The sequence below is a fragment of the Plecotus auritus genome (assembly GCF_963455305.1).
Source record: "Plecotus auritus genome assembly, chromosome: 3".
Classification (NCBI taxonomy): Eukaryota; Metazoa; Chordata; class Mammalia; order Chiroptera; family Vespertilionidae; genus Plecotus; species Plecotus auritus.
In genome coordinates this window covers 41,114,945-41,135,610 of record NC_137772.1, presented here as the reverse complement: position 1 = coordinate 41,135,610, position 20,666 = coordinate 41,114,945, and the positions used below count along the sequence as shown (strand labels likewise).

The 20,666-nt window shown below is 39.0% G+C and overlaps 1 protein-coding gene across 4 annotated transcripts in view; it reads right to left on the bottom strand.

The window, feature by feature from the left end:
* The window catches only part of NALCN (sodium leak channel, non-selective), a 314,423-nt gene that overhangs the window by 41,054 nt on the left and 252,703 nt on the right, over nt 1-20,666 (bottom strand). For all 4 annotated transcript variants that reach the window (XM_080660974.1, XM_080660971.1, XM_080660973.1 and 1 more), the window contains 10 exons: nt 17,481-17,582; nt 17,033-17,102; nt 14,868-14,959; nt 14,658-14,780; nt 12,329-12,385; nt 11,969-12,089; nt 11,741-11,872; nt 10,623-10,790; nt 8,821-8,925; nt 3,259-3,365 (listed from right to left, as the gene is read on the bottom strand). In XM_080660974.1, coding sequence (XP_080517100.1) covers nt 3,259-3,365; nt 8,821-8,925; nt 10,623-10,790; nt 11,741-11,872; nt 11,969-12,089; nt 12,329-12,385; nt 14,658-14,780; nt 14,868-14,959; nt 17,033-17,102; nt 17,481-17,582 — 1,077 coding nt within the window. The remainder of the gene's footprint in view (nt 1-3,258; nt 3,366-8,820; nt 8,926-10,622; nt 10,791-11,740; nt 11,873-11,968; nt 12,090-12,328; nt 12,386-14,657; nt 14,781-14,867; nt 14,960-17,032; nt 17,103-17,480; nt 17,583-20,666) is intronic.

Sequence of the window (20,666 nt, the reverse complement as noted above, 5' to 3'; positions counted from 1 at the left end):
CCGAATACTGCTTTGTAGTATGTCCTAGCTCCCTTCCTGACATCTTGGGGAGATGTCAACGCTTTTTAGATCAGTCTCATTCTAAAAAGTCCACTCCGTTTTACATCCAACCTTGGCTGTCTTAACCTTGTGCAAGGATCCCAACCTCAGCAGCTCAGCCTGATCAGTGGTTTGAGGAGGGAAGAAGAGCGTTCACTCCTCCTCTTCAGGTTGCCATCTGGTTCTTATAAGACTTGAGTTAGAGAAATGGAGTGAGAGGCTGTGTATTTTATGCTCCTGTACTCTGGCCATTGGTGCGCTTGTCACAGCAGCTGTTATTCTTTATGTTGTGCATTTATGTGTTCCTCAGAAACTCTGTATATTAACCATGTTTCTAGCTTCTATAAACTTGACTCTTTACCATCTGCCCTATATACATATGCAGGACACACTTTGTTTTGGACAACCTGATAAAACACCCAACTCATCCTGCCTCCCTCAACACCCTCGTCCCAACCTTGGGAGGAATCCTTTCTAGGGTGTGCTTTTCAAATACAAACTAGTCAGCCAAGAGTCCATACCCTCAACCTCCTCCGTTATTAGGCTTTCACACTCCGGGCCACTATATACCTGCCCTAATCATGCCAGGGCCAGGTACCAGATCAAGAGGACAGTCCCTATGCCCCAGAGCCCACTGGAATGATCAAACTAGCCAATCCTAAGCTTGACTTCCCTGCCTCACCTTCCTTCTCAGGAAAACCAGACAAAAGGCTCTTGCCCACAGCGTCTTTCCTTCTATCTTGTGACCAACCCTAGTGCTTCCCTGTGTGGCTCTTTGGTATGGCTTGGCCCTTCCTCTGGGAGCTATGAGCAACTAGCTATCTTTTCAATAGTAATTGATTGTCTCTTGATCTGTTGGCCTTACTATACCTCAACTTTTCTATTAGAACACTATACTTTAAAACACTCCCAATTGAGGATGCCCCATTGTGCCATTCCTGCTGTGAAGGTAGTCTGTAGGTGATTTTCAGCTCTCACTCCTGGAAACACATGAACAGCCTCTTCTAATGGGGGACCTGCTCCCCAGCACTTAGCCCTTTGCAGTAGGGATCCATCAGGACAGTTCAGATTAGGCAGCCTAAGAAGTGATGACTTGGACCTCTGGGACCGGCCCTGCCAGATAGTGAAGAGCTGCTTGACCACAAAGCCTTGCCAATCTGTGATATCAACTAGCCCTCCTGGGTACTTGACTTGGCTGAGGTGGGAAGCACCTTATTCCATAATAAAGGGAGGAGAGATGCCATAACACTTTACTGCATGACCTGGGTGATGGAGGCGGATAAATTTTAGTAAGTTCTGCTGAGATTGCCTAGTGGTGCTCTTTAGAATATAATAATTTATCTCCTATTAACCTCAGCTTTGAGGCTTTAGCCAAAATTCCAAAATAGTAGGAAAAAAAATCCCACTGGATGTACTGACTTAAATAAATTATTTATGGTATAATAATTAGTTTTCACCTCACAAAAAATAAATGTTTTATGATTCCTTAATTTTTTATTTTAATGTAAATGAGACTGATTTTATAGTTAGCACTGGGATAAGGATAGTCCTATGGATGGATGGAGATATATATATATATATATATCCTATCTAATAAAGAGGGAATATGCTAACTGACCATCACACCCTCACAAAGATGGAAGCGCCCACAGCCAATAAGGAGGGAATATGCTAATTGACTGCCTTGCCCTCAAAGATGGCAGTGCCCACAGCCACAAGATGGTGGCACCCAGTCCCTTCAGCCCTGCTGGGGCAGCAGGCATGCGGCATGGCCGGGCCCACCCCCAGGTGGGCTTGGCCACTCTCTGCGCCTGCCTCCAGAGTCCCACAATTCCCTCAGCCCCCCAGCTGCCCAGGGCCGGCCCACGGTGCATGCAAACCTCGGATGTAGGCTGCACAGCCACCCAGGCAAGCCTTGGATGGCAGCCAACCAGCCAACACCCGAGGCGCAGGCAAGCCTGGGATGGCAGCTGCCCAGCTGACACCTGAGATGCAGGCAAGCCTCGGATGGTGGCTGCCCAGCCACCTAGGGCCACCTGAGGCTCAAGTAACCAGGGCCGGCTGAGGCTTGCACTGCCGGCAGTGGCAGCAGCAGAGGTGTGATGGGGGCACCGCCTTCCCCAGATTGCTGGGTTGCCTCCCTCCCCTGAGGCATCCCGGACTGTGAGAGGGGGCAGGCCAGGCTGAGGGACCACCCTCCAGTGCATGAATTTTCATGCACAGGGCCTCTAGTATAATATATATGTTGATGAATCCACAAATCCAAAATTAATTTATTTTTAAATAACTCTTTGATATTAAAAAAAAAAACACAACTCAATAGAGACTGCATTGCATTGTTTATAAAAGTGAATTTAATTTTGGAGAAATGCCAAAGCTATAACTATAAGTCCTAGGGGTACAAATGGGTGAAATGCTATTCCTTTTAAAGAGTTTGAATGCTATTCCTTTTAAAGAGTTTAGTCGATTGTGACAAAAGCAAAGTAGTTGTTGTTCTTCACTCATTATTCTAAAAAGTAAAATGAAAGAAAGAAAAAAAGACAAATGCAGTTGATAGAACACTTAGTTCATCCATGAAGTGGACTGAGATATTTCATTCATGGTCATCAGTAAAATGGATGAGAAAGAAGGTACTAGGTTCTTCCATCTTTGATGTAAATGGTTTGAAAACTCATTTTCAAAGAAAGATAAATTGTGTTATTGATTATTCCTATCTAGAGTTTTAATGATGAAAATCCTTCACTATCAATGGGCTTTGAAATTGAAATAGCTTTATGATTTAGGTAGGCTTCTTCACAACCACAATGAGGACATCAGATCTGCCCTTAAAGATATACATTCAGGTGAGTTTAGTTTTAATTTGATTAATATTTAAAATTAATTTTAAAAATTAAATTAAAATTTGACTAAAAATTTGATTGAAAAAATTTAATCTCACAAATTTTGAAACCATGTGAATCCAGATACAAACTTTTAAAATACTGGAAAAATACTGCAGTGATATATTACTAGTTTCATGAAGCAACGTGGGACTCAGGATACCACTTGCTCTCATATTTACGGTAATTTTATATCCTGTTGTAATTCAGTGCTTTTCCTTGGAAGCACTTTCACATCTCTATCAGAGTTACTCTTAGTTTCATACCATATTATACTGATTTAAAACCTTATGCTTACAAATATAGCATTCTTAGGGATTTTTTTTTTCTGATATCTTACCAAACACGGGGCACCCAAAATCCAGGTTTTTTCTCTCCAGGTCTTAATTTTAAATTTAGATTCTTGGACACACTTACATTAATTCTGAATATGCCATTGCAATCTTCCTAAAATAGAAAAAAAAAGAGAGAAAGAGAGAGATGAAGGAGGAAACTTGGTCAGAAGAGGAACTCAGAAAAGATAAAAGATAAGAAATACATTTTACATAGAGTCACAAAGATCTTTGTTTAACAAAAGTGATATGGACAGCTAACCCCAAATAGTAACAAAGACTGCAGAGATGAGTGGTGAAAGTTGATGCTGAAAACATTAGTAAATGGACAAGATATATGATTAAACATTCCTCTAAGGAAGATGTATAAATGGCCAGTGAGCACATGGAAAGATGCTCAGCATCATTAGCCATCAAGTAAATGAAAATCAAAACCACAGTGAGATACCACTAACACCTGCTCAGAAGGCTATAATTAAAACAATTAACAACAATCTTTGACAAAGATTTGCAGAATTGAAATCCTCATACTAGAACCTTCATACACTGCTGGTGGGAATACAAAATGGTGCAGCCATTTTAGAAAATAGTGTGGCAGTTTCTCAAATGCCCAAACAAAGGGTTACCTAAAACCTAGAAATTCTACTTCTAGGTATCTATCTATTTGAGAGAAATGAAACAACAACAACAACAACAACAAAATACATACACACCAAAATTTATACATGAATGCTTATATCACTATTATTATACACTAGAGGCCCAGTGCATGAATTCGTGCACCAGTGGGGTCCCTCGGCCTGGCCTGTGCCCTCTTGCAATCCGGGACCCCTCAGGGGATGTCAGAGAGCTGGTTTTGGCTCAATTCCCACAGGCCAGGCCAAGGGACCCCACCAGTGCATGAATCTGTGCACCAGGCCTCTAGTATGCATATAAGATCTTTGGTTAATCTCTCCCTGCTGTCCCCCCTCCCCTCTTCCCTCTGAAATTCATCAATCTGTTCCATGTCTCCACGCCTGTGCGTTGAGCATCTGCCTCCTGGTGGTCATTGTACATCACAGTTACTGGCTGTTCGGCTGGTCGCTTAGGCTTTTATATATATATATATATATATATATATATATATATATATATATATATATATAGCATTATTTATAATAGTCAAAAGGCAGAAAAAATCCATATCTCCATCAATAGACAAATACCTAAATAAAATGTGGTATCGTCACACAATTGAATATTTTCAGCCATAGAAAGGAATGAAATACTGATACATGCTACAACATGGATGAACCTTAAAAATATTATGCTAAGTTTAAAAAACTAGCCACCAAAGACTGCATATGATATGATTTATTCATATAAAAATCCAAAACATGGAACTCTATAGATACATCAAGTAGTGATTTTTAGGGATGGAGGTGTCAGAGGGATTAAATTAGTTAATTTATGTAAAGAACCTAACCCATCCATTCACTTCCCTCCCATGCCAAAATGAACTGAAAAACAGGCCATAGGGGCGATATTTAAAAGAAACCATGTTTATTTATGAAATAATAAAAATGTTCTAAAATTCACTGTGGTGATGGTTGTACAACTCTGAATATACTAAAAACCATTGAATTGTACACTTGAAGTGGGTAAATTGTATGATATATGAATTATATCACAATAAAACTGTATAAAATGGATTTAAAAAAGAAAACATTAGTAAGAAGCTTTTGACTCATTTTCTGTCTTTATTCTTCCTTTTGTTATCTTTACTTCTTTGAATACAATGGTCATATTTGAACCTATGTCTTCTTTCTGGGTTCAAAGTGCATACACTTTAATATTTCAATAGAACTTCTTATTTTAACCTGTTTAAGAGTACCTTCAACCTTAAAACCTGTATCTCCTGACTTCCCTATTTCTGTCTGTGGACCAGCATCCTGTCAACACCTCCACATCAAGATCTCAGTGTTGCTTCTATCTTTTCTCTATTCATATGGCCCACATCTCCATTCTTATTTCAACCAGTGTAATACCAACATTACACATGTTTAGATTACCAACAAATTTCTTTTAAATAAAAAGCTTATACAAAAAAATATATCTTTAACTTATAAAGCATAGACAAACTTACCTATTACTACCCAAAGACAAACATAATTGACATTTTTAGTGTGTATCTTTTCAGTCTTTTTTTTCCTATGCATATATGAGTTTGTACAGTGTTTATTCTTTCATAGCTCACTTTTTCAGTTAAAATATATTCCAATTATCTTCTCATACATATTCATCTACAACGTTATTTCAAATGGCTGTGCTGAGGTGCATCATATCAAGGCTCCGTTATTGCCTCTTCCCATTTGTTTTTCTGAGCCCACCAGAGCTCACCTTTGGTTTGAGTGAGGCAGCCTATTGTCCTGGTTAGGCTGCCCGGACATGGATCTCAGCTTCCCCACTTATTGGAGGGCAACCTTGGACAAGTCATTGAACCTTCGTACATCTGTTTTCCTACTCAGTAGAATGTGGGTAACAATGATAATTCTCAGGACAATACCTGCACTTTGCAAGCACCAACAATTGCCTGATTCCTCTGCCTATAAACCTTTGATGACTTCTCATTTCTCATCAAGGAAATTCCGACCCCCAGAACTGGCATTCTAGGTCTCTGAGGATTTCTTCCTAAAGTACATTTCTGCCTGTTTTTCAGTTCATTTTGGCATGGGAGGGAAGTGAGTGGGTAGGTTAGGTTCTTTACATAAATTAACTAATTTAATCTTTATAATATCACTGTGTGAGAAGTGCTATACAGGAGCAAATAGGTTCAGAGGGATTAAGTGATCAGAACAAGTCACCATACCTACATTCTGCCTCCTCTGCTTGGAGGAGTCTTTCCTGCTAGAATCCTCCCTCTCCTTAAAGCCTTCTCAGCACAGCGCCCCCAGGTAGAAACACTACTTCCCACACTTGAAAGACTGCACATTACTGTCACTTCTCATGTGCTCTTTTAAATTTTGACTTTACGTTACATGGATTACACATGAAACACACATTCTGGTTGGACAGAAAATGCTGCGAAGCAGGGGCAGTGACTTATACATTTTTCCAGCCCTCATTTCACTAATCATGGTGCTTTGTACATAACTGATATTTAATAACTAAACGTCAAAAGGTATTCTCAGAATTTGTTTACAGGGCTTTGGTGACTAAGTTCTGGGCTCCATATCTCTTCCTAAAGTGGTGTCAATATTTCTGCTGTCAAGTTTTAAGAAAAAGGAACTGAGGGAGAAAGTACTCAGACAGACATCAAGAAAATAAGCCATTCTCTCAACTGGAAAACACAGCACTAACAGCTCTAAACTTCGTTATCTTTAAACATTAGCTATGTGATCCAAATATTGGGGTATCTAGTTTCCCCTTCCCCTTCTTTTGAAAGATAGACTAAAGTTCCGAGGTAGACCTGCAGTTCCTTTCATTCACCTGGTTTCCTTGGCCTTGGCCTCCTATATCAGGACTAGGAAAAAACCTGTCCCAATGTAAGGACACAGACCACATCTCACTACACCAATTTCCTTTCTATCATTCTGCTCTTGATGATGGCTAAGTGTTCTTAGACTTTCTTTATGAGCCCACTGCTGAGGCCTCAGTGCTCTGAGAAAGAGGATAAATGCATCATGATATCTGTGTGTTTGTCTATCCACTGTGTGCTCTCTGTCTCCTATCCAAGTAAGCATCAATCTTCAGCTTGGGCTGGGGTTGAGTAGAAAACATAAAACCACACTGCACTTAGGCTATTATTAATATACTGAGTCATCAAGGTTCCCAACATTCTGAAATGTTATTCTCTTTTTGGCCTCTATTCAGTGTGGATTTAAAATAATCCTACTTTCCTTATGCAAGCTTATGGACTAATGAATCACTTCCGTATGATTTCCTTCATTAGCTAATTTGGTACACCATGACATTTATAGCAGGTTCCTTGTTATTCCTTCTCAGGTTTACCCTCTGTGGAGGGCAGCTAAAGGAAGCAGTGACTTAGGTGTGCCTTGTGCAACAACATAAGGTCTGCCCAACTTAAGTATGTCTCTTCTGCCCTGCCGCTTCCTGAAATCCTCATTATGAATATACTCGATAATGAATGTTGACTGCACAAAGATGTTTTTTATTCCAATTAGACAGCTAATAATTTTTATAATTAGAAGCCCAAAATAATTTTTATAATGAAAAGACTTTTCAAACTGATATAAACTCTGTATTAGATAATCATAATTGCTGGAAATATGTATTGTAATTCAACTCTATTAATCCTTTCAAAACACACATTTTAATGGACTCAGGGCATTATTTTACCTGTATGAATGAATACATACTTTTGCTAGTTGTTTTTTTAATATATTTTATTGATTTTTTACAGAGAGGAAGGGAGAGGGATAGAGAGTTAGAAACAACGATGAGAGAGAAACATCCATCAGCCGCCTCCTGCACACCCCCGACTGGGGATGTGCCCACAACCAAGGTACATGCCCTTGACCAGAATCGAACCTGGGACCCTTCAGTCTGCAGACCAACACTCTATCCACTGAGCTAAACTGGTTAGGGCCATACTTTTGCTAGTTTATACATTTGCAGTACTTGGTTCACTTCATTAGTCTACTCATAATTTTGGGAAGAATCCTAAAAGATTGAGGCACTGGGTAGTATAGCAGAGATTGGCAATTATTAACCAAAATCTGTCCCTTTTTCCTCACAGGAGACACCACTAAGCTACATATTGCAGTCCTCCTTCCAGTCTGGTGAGGCTGTGCTCTTCCCAGTAGAACATGGATTGAAGTAAGGTGTGCTGCTTCTAAGCTCTGCCTTCTCAGACAGAGATGGTTCTTTGTTCATATGAGCCAGCTAACTAGAGACTTGAAAACAGCAAAGGGTAGGGACACAAAACAGAAGGAACTTGAATGCCGGAAAGGTCATTTGGAGGCAAGCTCTCCAATTTACCCAAGATGCAATATATTCATTTCATTATGTTCCATTACTGAAATATTGGGGTTGTTCCAGCAGTTAGCCTTCTCTTACTGACATTGACTAAGGAACAAGCATTAGCAAAGTATTCCAAGCTTGGGTCTTTGTTAGTTGTCTTAATTCTGGGCAAATAAGAGCTAATGCAAGGCCTTGACTTCCTAATGGGGAGGATGCTGGAGTGGAGAAGTATTATACAGGGGACGTGAAAGTCAGACTTTGCCTTTCGTACTGTTGGGTGGGGAGACTGTTGACATCAGTGTCATGTGACAACAGAGGCGGGATTAAATTCAGGAAGACTCAAAAGAGTTCAATCTTGGGTGACTATGCAGAAGATGACAACAGTAGATTGATACTGGAATAGGAGGGAAGAGTAGAATTCCCTAAAATGTGCTTTTAATCTTACAAAGTTTTGTTAGCTGGAAAAGACATACTACATGCTTTAAGCCAAAGGAGTTAATGGGAAGAGAATTCTTAAGAGTTTTGTCAGGGGGCTGTCAAAGTCGCCTCACCAAGGGATGGTAAACTACCTTAATTTTTATTCCAAAAGATAGAAAGAAGTATCTTACCCTTCTAATAATGTTGGGGTCATTGCACTTTGCCAGTTTTCCAGCAAAAAGCTGAACTCCAAAGCTTGCAAAAACAAGCATTAATGTCAACAAAAGAATGGAGACCTGAAAGAAATTAGTGAGATGTTAAATCTCTCAGTAAAACTTTAAACAGTACATGTGGTTTGAACAGCAATATGAACGGGGCTTTTCTGATACCATTGTATGAAATTCATGATCTTTTGATGATATTTTTTAACTTCACCACAGGTCATTCAATTAACCTTACTGGAATGTTAAAAGAAGAAAATTAACAAGAGGTTTTGAATTTTCAGAAAACATACAACTTTCATGTAAGAAAATGGGCTAAGGTATGTTGATATGACTTAGACTTTTCTGATTTTAGTCAACACTTTGATCTATTTTATTGAATGGAACAAAAGAAACATGTTTAAATAATTATACTTCCCCATTTTCTCAAAATGGACTCATAGCTCTATTAGCAGAACATAAATTAGAGGGGCAGTGGCTTTGCTTTCTTGTGAGCATGAGGGCATGTGAATGTGCTACTCACAGGATTCAAGTAATTCAGTCTAAAAAAACACACAAATCTGTTAACTGGCTCAGGCTCCCTCTGCTGGATAGCTACTTTGGTCTCCGAAGAGGAAAGTGGCAAAGGGTAAAATACTAAGCACACTATTGATCTGTACTGGTTGAATAACCTAAAATATACCTTAAGTATACTAAAATTGCACAGAAACATCACCAGGAGAAAGGCACATATAGATTCTCTTATAAAATCTATTAAGGGTCAAAGATATGCCACATTAGCCATCAGGCGATATTCTGTTTTTCTTCGATTCTAACTGTGTGAAAGCCAACATTTTATGGCTTTGTGACGAAGACAATATGGAATTTTAAACACATATTTAAAAAAGTGTTAGCAACTCCATGCCTATAGTAATAGTCGAACCTGTCTGTAAAATACCTTAGGATCAAATGCAACTAAAGCTGCTCTCTTACCATAGGTGTGTTTCTAGAAAGCAAGATATGAAATAAGCTTATGGGAATTCATTCACGTTTTCCATGCACAAGCAGAACTCATCAGTAATAACAAGAATCCTTTGATCACTCCTTCTATAACAGATTGTGAGCAATGAGCCTCTTACTCATGATTTTATCTGCAGTCCTGCTCTTAAAAGACCCTAAATCAATGTTTACTCAAGTAAAAAGAATGTTTTTCCCCTCAATCACATTTGGAAGTATTCATTACTGTACATTTAGGTTACTTAGAGTAGGGTATATTTGTTTGTTTCTTTTTTTGTGGGTTGTTTTATGTTAACATTCTAGAGGTCAGAGATGAATTCTATTGCTCTATGCTTTAAGTGACATATTAAATGAGATTATGAACCCAAATGTGTTAATTACTAATATCATTTTGTGAAGTAGATGGTGTTGAATCTTTTTAACCTTAATTTCCAGATGGGGAAACTAAAACCCAGAGTAGAAATTAGGGCCAACAGTTAGGAATGGAAGTGTCAGCAAATACTGTCTTTGGATTCTCCTTTCATTGTCATTTTCAGAGAGCTTCTCTTTAGCTTAGGAAAAAAATGTTTGCTGAGTGAACTATATTAATAGGGCAGAAGCATTTGGGAGTAAAGTTTCTGAATGTGTATTGTGCATTGTTAGTGCTTTTATAATCTTCTGACCAAAAACTAAAATTGTAGACTTCACCTTGACAAGCAAGACTTACTTTATCCTCTCATTAGCTACATTACAGAGGTGGACTCTGTGCACTGGGAGTGAAGATAATTGTAACATACCAAAAAAATTTCCTTGAAGCCACTGAAAAGCTCTCGAACCACTTTCCTCATCTGTGGCACCAGTTTGAATATCCGCAGTGGCCTTAGGCACCGAAGCACCATGAGGAGCTGAGCTCCTGATTCAGCAGGCACATTTTGAGGCATCCAACAAAGAAATATCAAGCTCACCTAGAGGGAAAAATAATCTCTTAAATTTATACAATTTATCCTCCACGGTGTGCATTTTCTGAGAGCCAACTGACTACAACTATCCCTTAGGAGAGACTCCATGTGTTATATGGGACACACATTCACCCGGTGACTATGCAGTCTCTTCACTTTAAACTATGAACCCAATCTAGACCCAAGCAACCATCAGGCATATGCAGGAATGAAATGGGATGCCACCACGGGTGTGCAGCAGGGCACTCTGCCCCTTCTCCTACTGACACACTGGAGGCTCCACTCATGTCAGCAGGATTGAAATTCCTTTGATCAGAGAGATTAAACCTCATTCATGCCCTAATACTATTTTATTAACTACCTAAACATGTTGCACTTAAGGGTCACAGTTCTCCTTGCTGTGCTGGAAAAGACATTGATTTTATACCTTCTTGGACATAAAGAGAGAAAAAAAGAAATTTCTTTGAGTTGTTTCCTATGGTTTCTCAAATTAGTTTAACAAAAACAGTTGAATGGTCTTTCCTAGCCAGATATTTTGTGCCTTAGAATTGGGAGAAAGACCCAACCACTCTCACTTTAGTTTGTTTTTAGTAGTAAGGTGGCTCATCAATCAATTATATGATGTAGATTTTTTTTTAGTATCAGAGCCGCAAGAATTGTGGGGAGCAAACTAGTTTTGCTATTTTAGACCTTATTAATGCATGTCTTATGCATACATGAAAGTGGGTGATGTAATTCCAACCATATCCATGAATCTTTTTAATGCTTTCCATTTATATTTTTATAGGCATGCCTCTTATTCAGCTATAATGGACTTACTAGTACTTTACTTAAGAACTCAGTTTTGGCATCTAAACTTTGGTGACTCACATATGTATCTCGCTCTTGTACCAAGAAAAGCACGAGCATTTACAAATCCATTATATTTTACATTTAGGAAATAATCAAAGACTTACAAGATATATAAATATGTCCATTACTCCACCAAAGTCCCTGATGACAGCAGTTGGAGTGAAAAATAAGCCATCTGCCATAATCTTCAGGTTAAGCTCAATGCTCATGAATATCACAAATACATATTCAGCGATCTGAAATGAGCAAAATGCAGTTTGATCACAATGAACGGAAAAGCTGCAGATCAGTGTCTTTCCTCGGAGCTGTGGGTTAAGATTCAGCAGAGGTACCTGCAAAGTAGGTGCATGCATGACTCTTCGGAAGGGAGATTCGAACATCATGGAAATGCAGGAGCAGATGGTTACGATGATCATGACCCAGTCCAGGTAAGTCACCAATCCCAGTAAGTCACTGCCAAAGACCAAACAGAACTGAGGAACATGCACAATCCAGTTAAGGCAGCTAAAAGCCAGAAAAGTCACTGCTGTGATCCTAATAATGTGACTGGTACATTTTTATGAATCATCAATTGTCTATTTCAGGGCACAACATAGCAGGAAAACAAAGGGCATTTTTAATATTTTTACGCATCATAAAATAGTACACAGAAACTTCAAATGTGCATGGAAAACAGAATTTGTAAAGCTTACTAAAGTTGATGGTACTTTGTATTTTTCACAGCTCCTGTGACAGGATCTGTTTTAGATCTGTAAGAGAGAATAAACGTATAAACTTCTACAATATAGCAATGGTGTTATAACTTGGCAGCACAGAATTTAGAAACATATCATCTACCTAAAATCTCCTTTTTACCCTTTATAAAATGTCCATTATAATATACTAGAGGCCCGATGCATGAAATTCGTGCAAGGGTAGACCCCTCAGCTGCCCCGGCTTTGTCTGAAAGGTCATCTGGACAGTCATTCTGCTATTCGGCCATTCTGTCGATTTGCATATTACGCTTTTATTATTATAGATGTTAACTGTATGTGAATTTGGGAGACAGAGAACATTAGATGAAAAACAAATCAGAAGAGCTTGCAGTCAATACGTATGAAAGTAAAGTTTTATATTTCTCAAAATATTTAATTTTAGAGCTGATGATTCCATTCAACAATTTCTGACATGGATTTTACAGAATTAAATTTTGGCTTTTCTTTAAAAACATGCAGTTAAAATCTTTGCCTTAGCAGTTTGAAGATGTTCCTCATAATTATTTAATTAAATATTTCTAAATTCAACTGAGTCCTTCACCCTGTATTTAACTGTGATCTTGTGGAGTAATGTATACAGAATTTCTCAGGAAGGGAATCTCTAACTTTTACTTTTTTGGGGACCCAATCTTCAGTGAAGGCCCTAATAGTGTTTGTATGTGTACCCCCAATTACAACAAAGTCATCATTGGTCCATATCAGCTGCGTTGCTGACAAGGAGAATTACATGGCACTAAATGGAGTGGAGAATTAATAATTAGATGTTAACATGAAGGCAGCCAACAGGATCATTCCAGATGAAAAACCCACTTTGGAACTCATCAAATCAATTTAAAATTGCCAACTTTTGCCTTTAGTTTGTGAAAACTCAGGGGAGTTTTTAATGATTATTACTCAGATAGTTGAAGCTGTGAAGATCTTTCTAGAACAGCAGAAGGAACAATGGACTGGCTGTCAGAGAGGGCCATGCACTAGCTGGTGTCCTTGGCAAAGCTCTTAATCTCTGCTGACCTAAGAGTCATTCTCTGTTGGAGGCGGAGATACACAAACAACACCAAATGATTGCTGAGGTCTCCTCCAGTCCTGAATGTTATGACAGTGTATTAGTTTCATATGGCTGCTATAACAAAGTACCACAGACTGAGTGGCTTAAGCAAAAGAAGCTCATTTTCTCAGCTCTGGAGGCTAGAAGGCGTCAGTAGGGTTGGTTCCTTATGACAGCTGAGAGAAGGCTCTGTCTCAGTTCCCTCTCCTTGGCTTGTGGTTGGCCATCTTCTCTTTGTGTCTTCATGTAGTTTCCCCTCTATACGTGGCTGTGTCCAAATGTCCTCCTCATATAAGGATACTAGTCATTTTGGGTTAGAGCCCACTCTAATGACCTCATTTTAATTTAATTACTTCTTTAAAAAGTCCCTACCTCGGTTACATTCAAGGGTCCTGGGGATTAGCACTTCAACACATGAATATTTTTGGGGATGGACACAATTCAGCTCATAACAGATAGTGAGCATCATATGCTACTGATGATCAACACAGGAGGTCAATTTACTTAAATGATAGCATCAGAGAAATTCCAGCTATAGATGGGAAAGTATTCATACTTCCTCCAGGACTTTTAATGTCTTCAGGATAATTACTTAAAGTTATGCATGACAAAAATTCCATGTCACTCAGTGGCTGCCTGCTAGCAACGGCTGTAGTCATCACAAAGGCAGCGGCCTCCAGGTTGATCACACTGACAGCCTCTTGACCATTTCTTCCATGTGGGTAGGAATGGAGACACTGGCCAGTGGGTTTTCTTCTTGAAACAGTTGATAATGGAAACACTAGTCAACTTTCTTTTTACTTTACATTATTCTAGAAGAAACGGATTGGGGTATTTTGATCATGAAGAAATTACAAATGGGAAAGAAGATGGACGCAAGGCCTTTGCCTTGGTGTTCAGTCTCCCTTGGCTTCAGTGTTCAAAATAAATGTGGAGTCAATAACACCGATATAAACGTATTGGGCAGCAGTTAAAAATGAACAGATAAAAATGGCTAAGTGCTTTCTAAACGTGAGTTTTATATAAATTTAAACTACTGGCAACCTTTGTTTGTTTTCCACCTGGTTAGCCGCTCAGCAAATAGGAGCAGCATGATTAATTAGCCCACAGTTTATTTTGTGACCCCATTAGGATTACACGTTCCTTCTCCCTGGTATGACAACCCCACCTGCTGTTTGTACGATCCAGGCCAAACACCTGGCTGAAACTGAGTGTACTTACGCATTGAAGCGTGCCCGGACCACCACCCGGCAGAAGTTTCTGAACCTGTGCTCCCGTCCTACTATGAACAGTGGCTTATCGAAGTACGGGTGGTTCTCTCGCAGCTCCTCTTCCTGCACTTTCCTTGAAGGGGACATGGATGGGGAAGTAGGTTAAGGGAACGTTTGCTGATCCAAAGCGAGAAACAAGAAACAGTGTAGCACTCTGTACCTTTTCATTTCTGCTTGCTCCTTTTTTTCTTGGATCATCTTTATTTCACTGTCTTCTCTTTGTGCATTCCTGTATCTCACTGTATTGGAATGCTGGAAATAAATTAAAAGGAGTATATCAAAATGGATGATATTTTTGAAGACCACCTCAGAATGATCATTTTATAAATATCTTTATTTTATATATATTTTAATGGCCATGGTCATCTTAGCAAGGGTGTTTTTTTACTCCAAATGATTTTTTTTTTCAATAAAAACTTTTATTGAGAACCAATTATGTGCCAGGTACTGTTCCAGTGCTGGGAATATGGCAAAATGGTAAAAACAAACATACAAACAAAAAAGTCTAAATATGACAAGACAGACCCTGGTCTTGTGGGGCTAATGTTCTAATAATCAGGGAGACAAACCAAAATTAGATCAAAACAAGTAAGAATGTTAGAAAAGATTTAGCATTTTAGTAAAAACCAAAGGGGAATAAAGCATGCTAGAAGCCTCCAAGTTTAAATAAACAGGTCTCAATAAGAAGCTGTTATTTGAGCAAATACTAGAAGGATGCAGGCCACTGGATTTTTGCAGAAATGAATTCTTCCTGGGGAGTGAATGGGTCTGCATATGGAAAAGCCAGGATGCCAGTGTAGGTAGAAAGCAAGCAACAGAGTTGGAGATGAGGCCAGAGGGTTGTGTGTTTGGGGAGCAGATCATGAAGCACATTGACTCTGATTTTCACTCTGTGGGAGATGTAGAGCCATTGCTCAAATAACTTGATAACATTTTATAGACAGTAGTGCCTACATTGAATTGTTTTTCTCTTCTATTATTCTAACAAGTGAAAAAGATGAAACTCTCTATGTAAATTGCTTCTATTATGGAGGACAGATTTCTTATAATAAGCAGAATTCCCCTGACCTTTTGCTATGGAGAAGACAGGATGTGGGTTTTTGTTTTATATCTATGTAGAAAATATAACAAAATATATTTGAAGAAGAAATAAACGTCTGCAATTGAGATAATTAAACAGAGCCTTTTGTTGTATATATTTAAACATGTATTTTCAAAGCCATGTTCTAATTTGATTTTGGAGTGTACTGTGCATTTCTATTGAAATCCATGAAAGGAAAGTCCTCGGAATAGTGTTGCCTCTCTGAATTTTCACCTAGAAATTTTCCCAATGCCCTATGGTTGATCATAAATTTCAGTATACAGGTCTTGTCTTGGATTCAATCATACTTCCATGTTGACAATACACTGGATCATATCAGACAGCATTCTGGCTTAAAAAATCATGGTGATAACAGATGTTTGCACTAATCAGAACCATGTACCTTTGTAAAGGCTATATCAGGTGTCTCATCTGGGGCTCTGGGCCCACGTGGAGGAGTGTACACTGACCATCCTCTAACATTACTTGCCCCCAAATCTCCACCTTCCATTCCTTCACACTATTTTATTTTTCTTTATGCAAAGTCAACCTGTCACAGCACTGAAAAAAGGAATAACAATCACCCAGAAATTATTATATATTTGTTTACTTGCTTATCTTCTCTTTCACTAGACTATAAGTGCCTGCAAGGCAGAGATGATGTCTTGCTTCCCCTCTAGTCCTCATCACTGAGAACAGGATCTACATACATATAATGAACACTTGATACATAATTGGGTCAGTGAATAAAAAAATGAATGGCCTGGGGTCTAAAAGCAAATAAATTATTGGGAAATGTTATGCAATCTTTGACATAAAAATTCTTTTAGAAATCAAATTTTATTTCCCAGTTTGTAAAGCTCTGAAATGATGGGCTTGGGATCTAGAGTCTAGAGATTTAGAATTTAGTAAATACTCAAAGTTAATAATGTGAATCATTCCTATAATGTGTTTTGAATGTCTTTAAATTCAGTCAAATGTAACTGATATGTCATTTTTTGTGTTGCTATCTTAACAACGGCATATAGTTTGTCGGATGTCTGGAATTTTCTATGGTTAATCATCTCTTTTCTGTCCCTGGCCATTTAATTTGTTTCCTGAGTCTCCTGATTTTCTCTGGTAGAAAACCTTATGGAGATGTGACAATGTGACAGAAAGACCCAGGCACTGGAATCATCTGAGCAGCCATTTAAATACATCTTAATAATCATGTTTCAAAATCCAAAGCTTTGCTTAGAACTTACATCTTGAGTCAGAGTTTCAAGAGATTTCCCCCTGCTGATCCTCTGGCTGTTGGATCCGTGTCTTAGTGATCTAAAACAACCACAACCAACTGGTCAATATATCTCAAGACCAACTTTGGACTTAAGCAATGATTGTTATCAAAAAAAATAATAAAACAACTTTTCTTAAATAAAACAAGCCTATTTCTTTTTATAGCAAAAGCTTTAGTCTATCCAACTATCTTTGATAACATCTAACTGAAATTCAGAATTTGCCTTTGGACATCACCAAGGTAAAGATTTTTGAAAGAACTTTTGAATCTTTGGATCTGATTGTAAATAATTTCGTTATTGTTACCATCAAGGAGTAGAATCCATGCTATCTGCTAACCAGGGCTGTGGAAGCAAACATTTCCTGCGATACTCCTTTCCTGAGTTTCTCTGCAGCCTCGTCTCCTGCTGTAGTTACCTGCGCTCCTGGCGGATGTGATGCTGCACACTGAGAATTGACCTTTCCTTTGCCGGCTGCCCCTCAAATGAGCCACTCAGCATGCGCTGTCGAGTGCAAGCTCTAGGAAAAAAAAATGGAGCCCAAGATAAATGTGTGATCTGTACACTTGGAATGAATAATACATAACTGCTCATTACTCATTATTTTTAAGGAAACACCAATGATAAGGCAAAATACAGCAAATAACACACAATCATAAAGGAAAAGGATCTTTAGGCTTCCTGTCAAGAATACTTTTACAAAGCAGAACTGTCTTCGCTATGAAGAGGGGCTGGAGAATAAACAGAAAGCTCTCTCCAGCCTCCCCACCCTCAACATGTTTTCCCTCTCCATCACCCAAATAGGAGAGCTTCTATTGGGATTCTGTGAGTAGGAGGGCCAGCCTGACCAAAATTAATCATGATGTCGGTTTTGAATTTAGACAAGGAGGTTGTCAATAAAGCCCTTAGGGAAGGGTTTGTCCACCCCGGCCCCTGGGATGATAGAATATACATTTCAAGATTTTGCAGAACTCTAAGAAAACTGGAAAGCATAAAGTTAGATAGGGGCACAAATTAGTATGAAAGAGAAGTAACTAAAGCTGGAATTAATACCAAGAGAAACCTCAGTCTGAAGCTTGTAGTCAGTCAGTCACCACTTTCTTCGCAACCACAAAACTCCAAAGATTTTTAAAGATATGCTATTTTTTTCATAATTGGGTGACTCAACACCTGTGGTGTGAATGATTTGAAGAACAAAATTTCTTCTCCAGAAAGCCCTCTCCAGCTGAAAATGATAGAAATTGTCTTGATGAAGTTGTAAAGTGGAGAGAAATTCAGGGCTTAGGAGAGCTGTGTGCCAGAGGCGACACTGTCACAAGTTAGCTGAGTGACCCTTCAGCTCAGTTCCCTAATGGGTAACATGAGGATAAGGGCTTGATCTCAAAGAAAACGCATGGGCTTGCAATACTATGATTTTATGATATGAAAATCTTATGACACTGTATTTGTTCAACACCTGAATACGTCTACTGCTGTCATTGCTTTACATAAACACTTTCATACTTATGTTTCCTAACATGTTACCTAGACTGGCTTTGAGTTATATTATTGTCTGTCTCAGAGTTATGATCTTTGAGAAAAGATCTGTGTCTGCTTAGATACTTAAAACAGCAGTTTTTATGATATCATGTGTATATTTAAGTACTTAAAAATGCCTTTGATACCAATGAAAATAATTATGGTGAATACCTATGAAATATCATACAAACTCAATGAATGCAAATGCATTACAGAAAATAAAACTCAAATAATCACTTTTCTTAGTTTAATAAGCAGCAGGAAACATTAAAATCCATATAAAAATTTTATTAAACAACAAGGATTTAAGAGAATGATATACACAGACTGTGCTTATTTCCAAGACTACAATGATGTTGCATAGGAAGATACATTTGTAAGTTAGGCTGAGTTGACAAAGGCATAGCATGATCTTATGTACACTAAGGATTGTTTGTCCAGCGAAGAACTGAAAATTATGAAGCCGTCCTGAGAAAATCTATTTGGGTAATGGTGTTGTTCTGACATATATTCAGATCCTGCCATTAGTGTTAACTGTCAAGACTTAACCTGTAGCCACTGTCTTAGTAACTTTTATATTTTTGTTACAAGACTCTCCCCTAATGTAGTTGAGACCTATAGGACTTACATACAAAATACATACAACTGCATCATAACATACCCATTTGAGTTGGTTGTCCTGCTAAGTTGGAAGTGGAAGAATGTAACTGGCTTTAAGCTGCCTGTGATAAAGGACTGCTGGAGGGGTCTGTGTGCCTGTACACATCAAAGCTTAATAAGACGTAAACAGGAATTTGCAGCACAAAAAGTGAGGGCTTTTAGGAAGTGGCCCAAGCCCAGAGGCATAGGTGAGCTAATGCTCAAAACCTGGCTCCCTGATTGGTTCCAGGGGATGGGTTATATAGGGGAAAATCATCAATTATGGTGACTAAGGAAGATAGGTTCATGGTCAGGGTTGTGGTCTCTACTGATTGGTCGGTGCTAGGGTCTGGTCTGATGTATCACTTTGTCTGGTTTTGCTGCTTTTGAGGTCCTGGAACTGAAACACAAGTGTGGCCTAGATGCCATCTCTACTTTGACCAGAGATATCTGTCTCTGTGATCAACAGACCCAAGACGTTGTTTCTAGGATTATTTGATGCTTATCAGAACCTCATTGTCCTGAGGGCTTAATGCTTAAGGGAGTGAACATGCAAGGGAGAAGGAGGCAGGCGAGTCAGGGTGCTGGATAAGGCCAGTTTGAATCAAAAAGAAAGAAAGGAGAAAAGGTCATTAAAAGAAATCACATTTCTGCATGGTTACAGTTTTTGCCCAATGGTCAGTCTAAGGCTGTCTGGGCATTCATATTGAGGAAGAGTTAGCACTGCCTGTACTGACTCCAGGGCCTGAAGGATGTTCCAGCACCTGGGGCAGCATAACACACCCACAGGTGCTGGGTGGCCTCTGTGGATCCTGCTGAGATCCTCTTCCTCTGACTCCAAACAAGCAGGTCGCAGTGAAGACCCTTGGCTACCCGGAGACTCTCCTGCCCCACCCCCCACGGTGGCATCTCTTCTTCCAACAGCATCGGTTACATGGTGTCAAGAAAGCAACTTCATTTTCCTCTTTGGCTCAAGATCTCTCTACTCTTTCCCACTGGGTCCAGAGAATTTAGAAAATAGTACTAAAACGGGTTGGAGTTTCAGCCATATACTAGTATGTGAATTGTTGTTCTCTGTATGATTCAGTCATGGGGGAGGCGGGGCTGCTTTTTAGCACTACCCTGAAACCTGTGCTTAATCAGGTTGAGATGGCCACTAAATGAGCATAATATGTAAAATAATTTGCTTTAATTTCCTTTTCCTACCACTTTCTTCTATGTTTATAATGTTTTCTAGTAAAATTTTAAACTAGATAATGAAAAGTGCCCAGTAATTCTGGGTCCATTAAACCATGTACCAGGTGACTTCAGAGTTCTATTGGAGCCAAGCATAAACTTTGGTGGTTTCCTTTCCTCACTGAGAGGGCCCTGCCAGAGTCTTCCTGTTCTCTGAGCAGAGGCTGTATTCCCACCTCCTCATTTCCTGGGCTCAAAAGGACCCACGTAA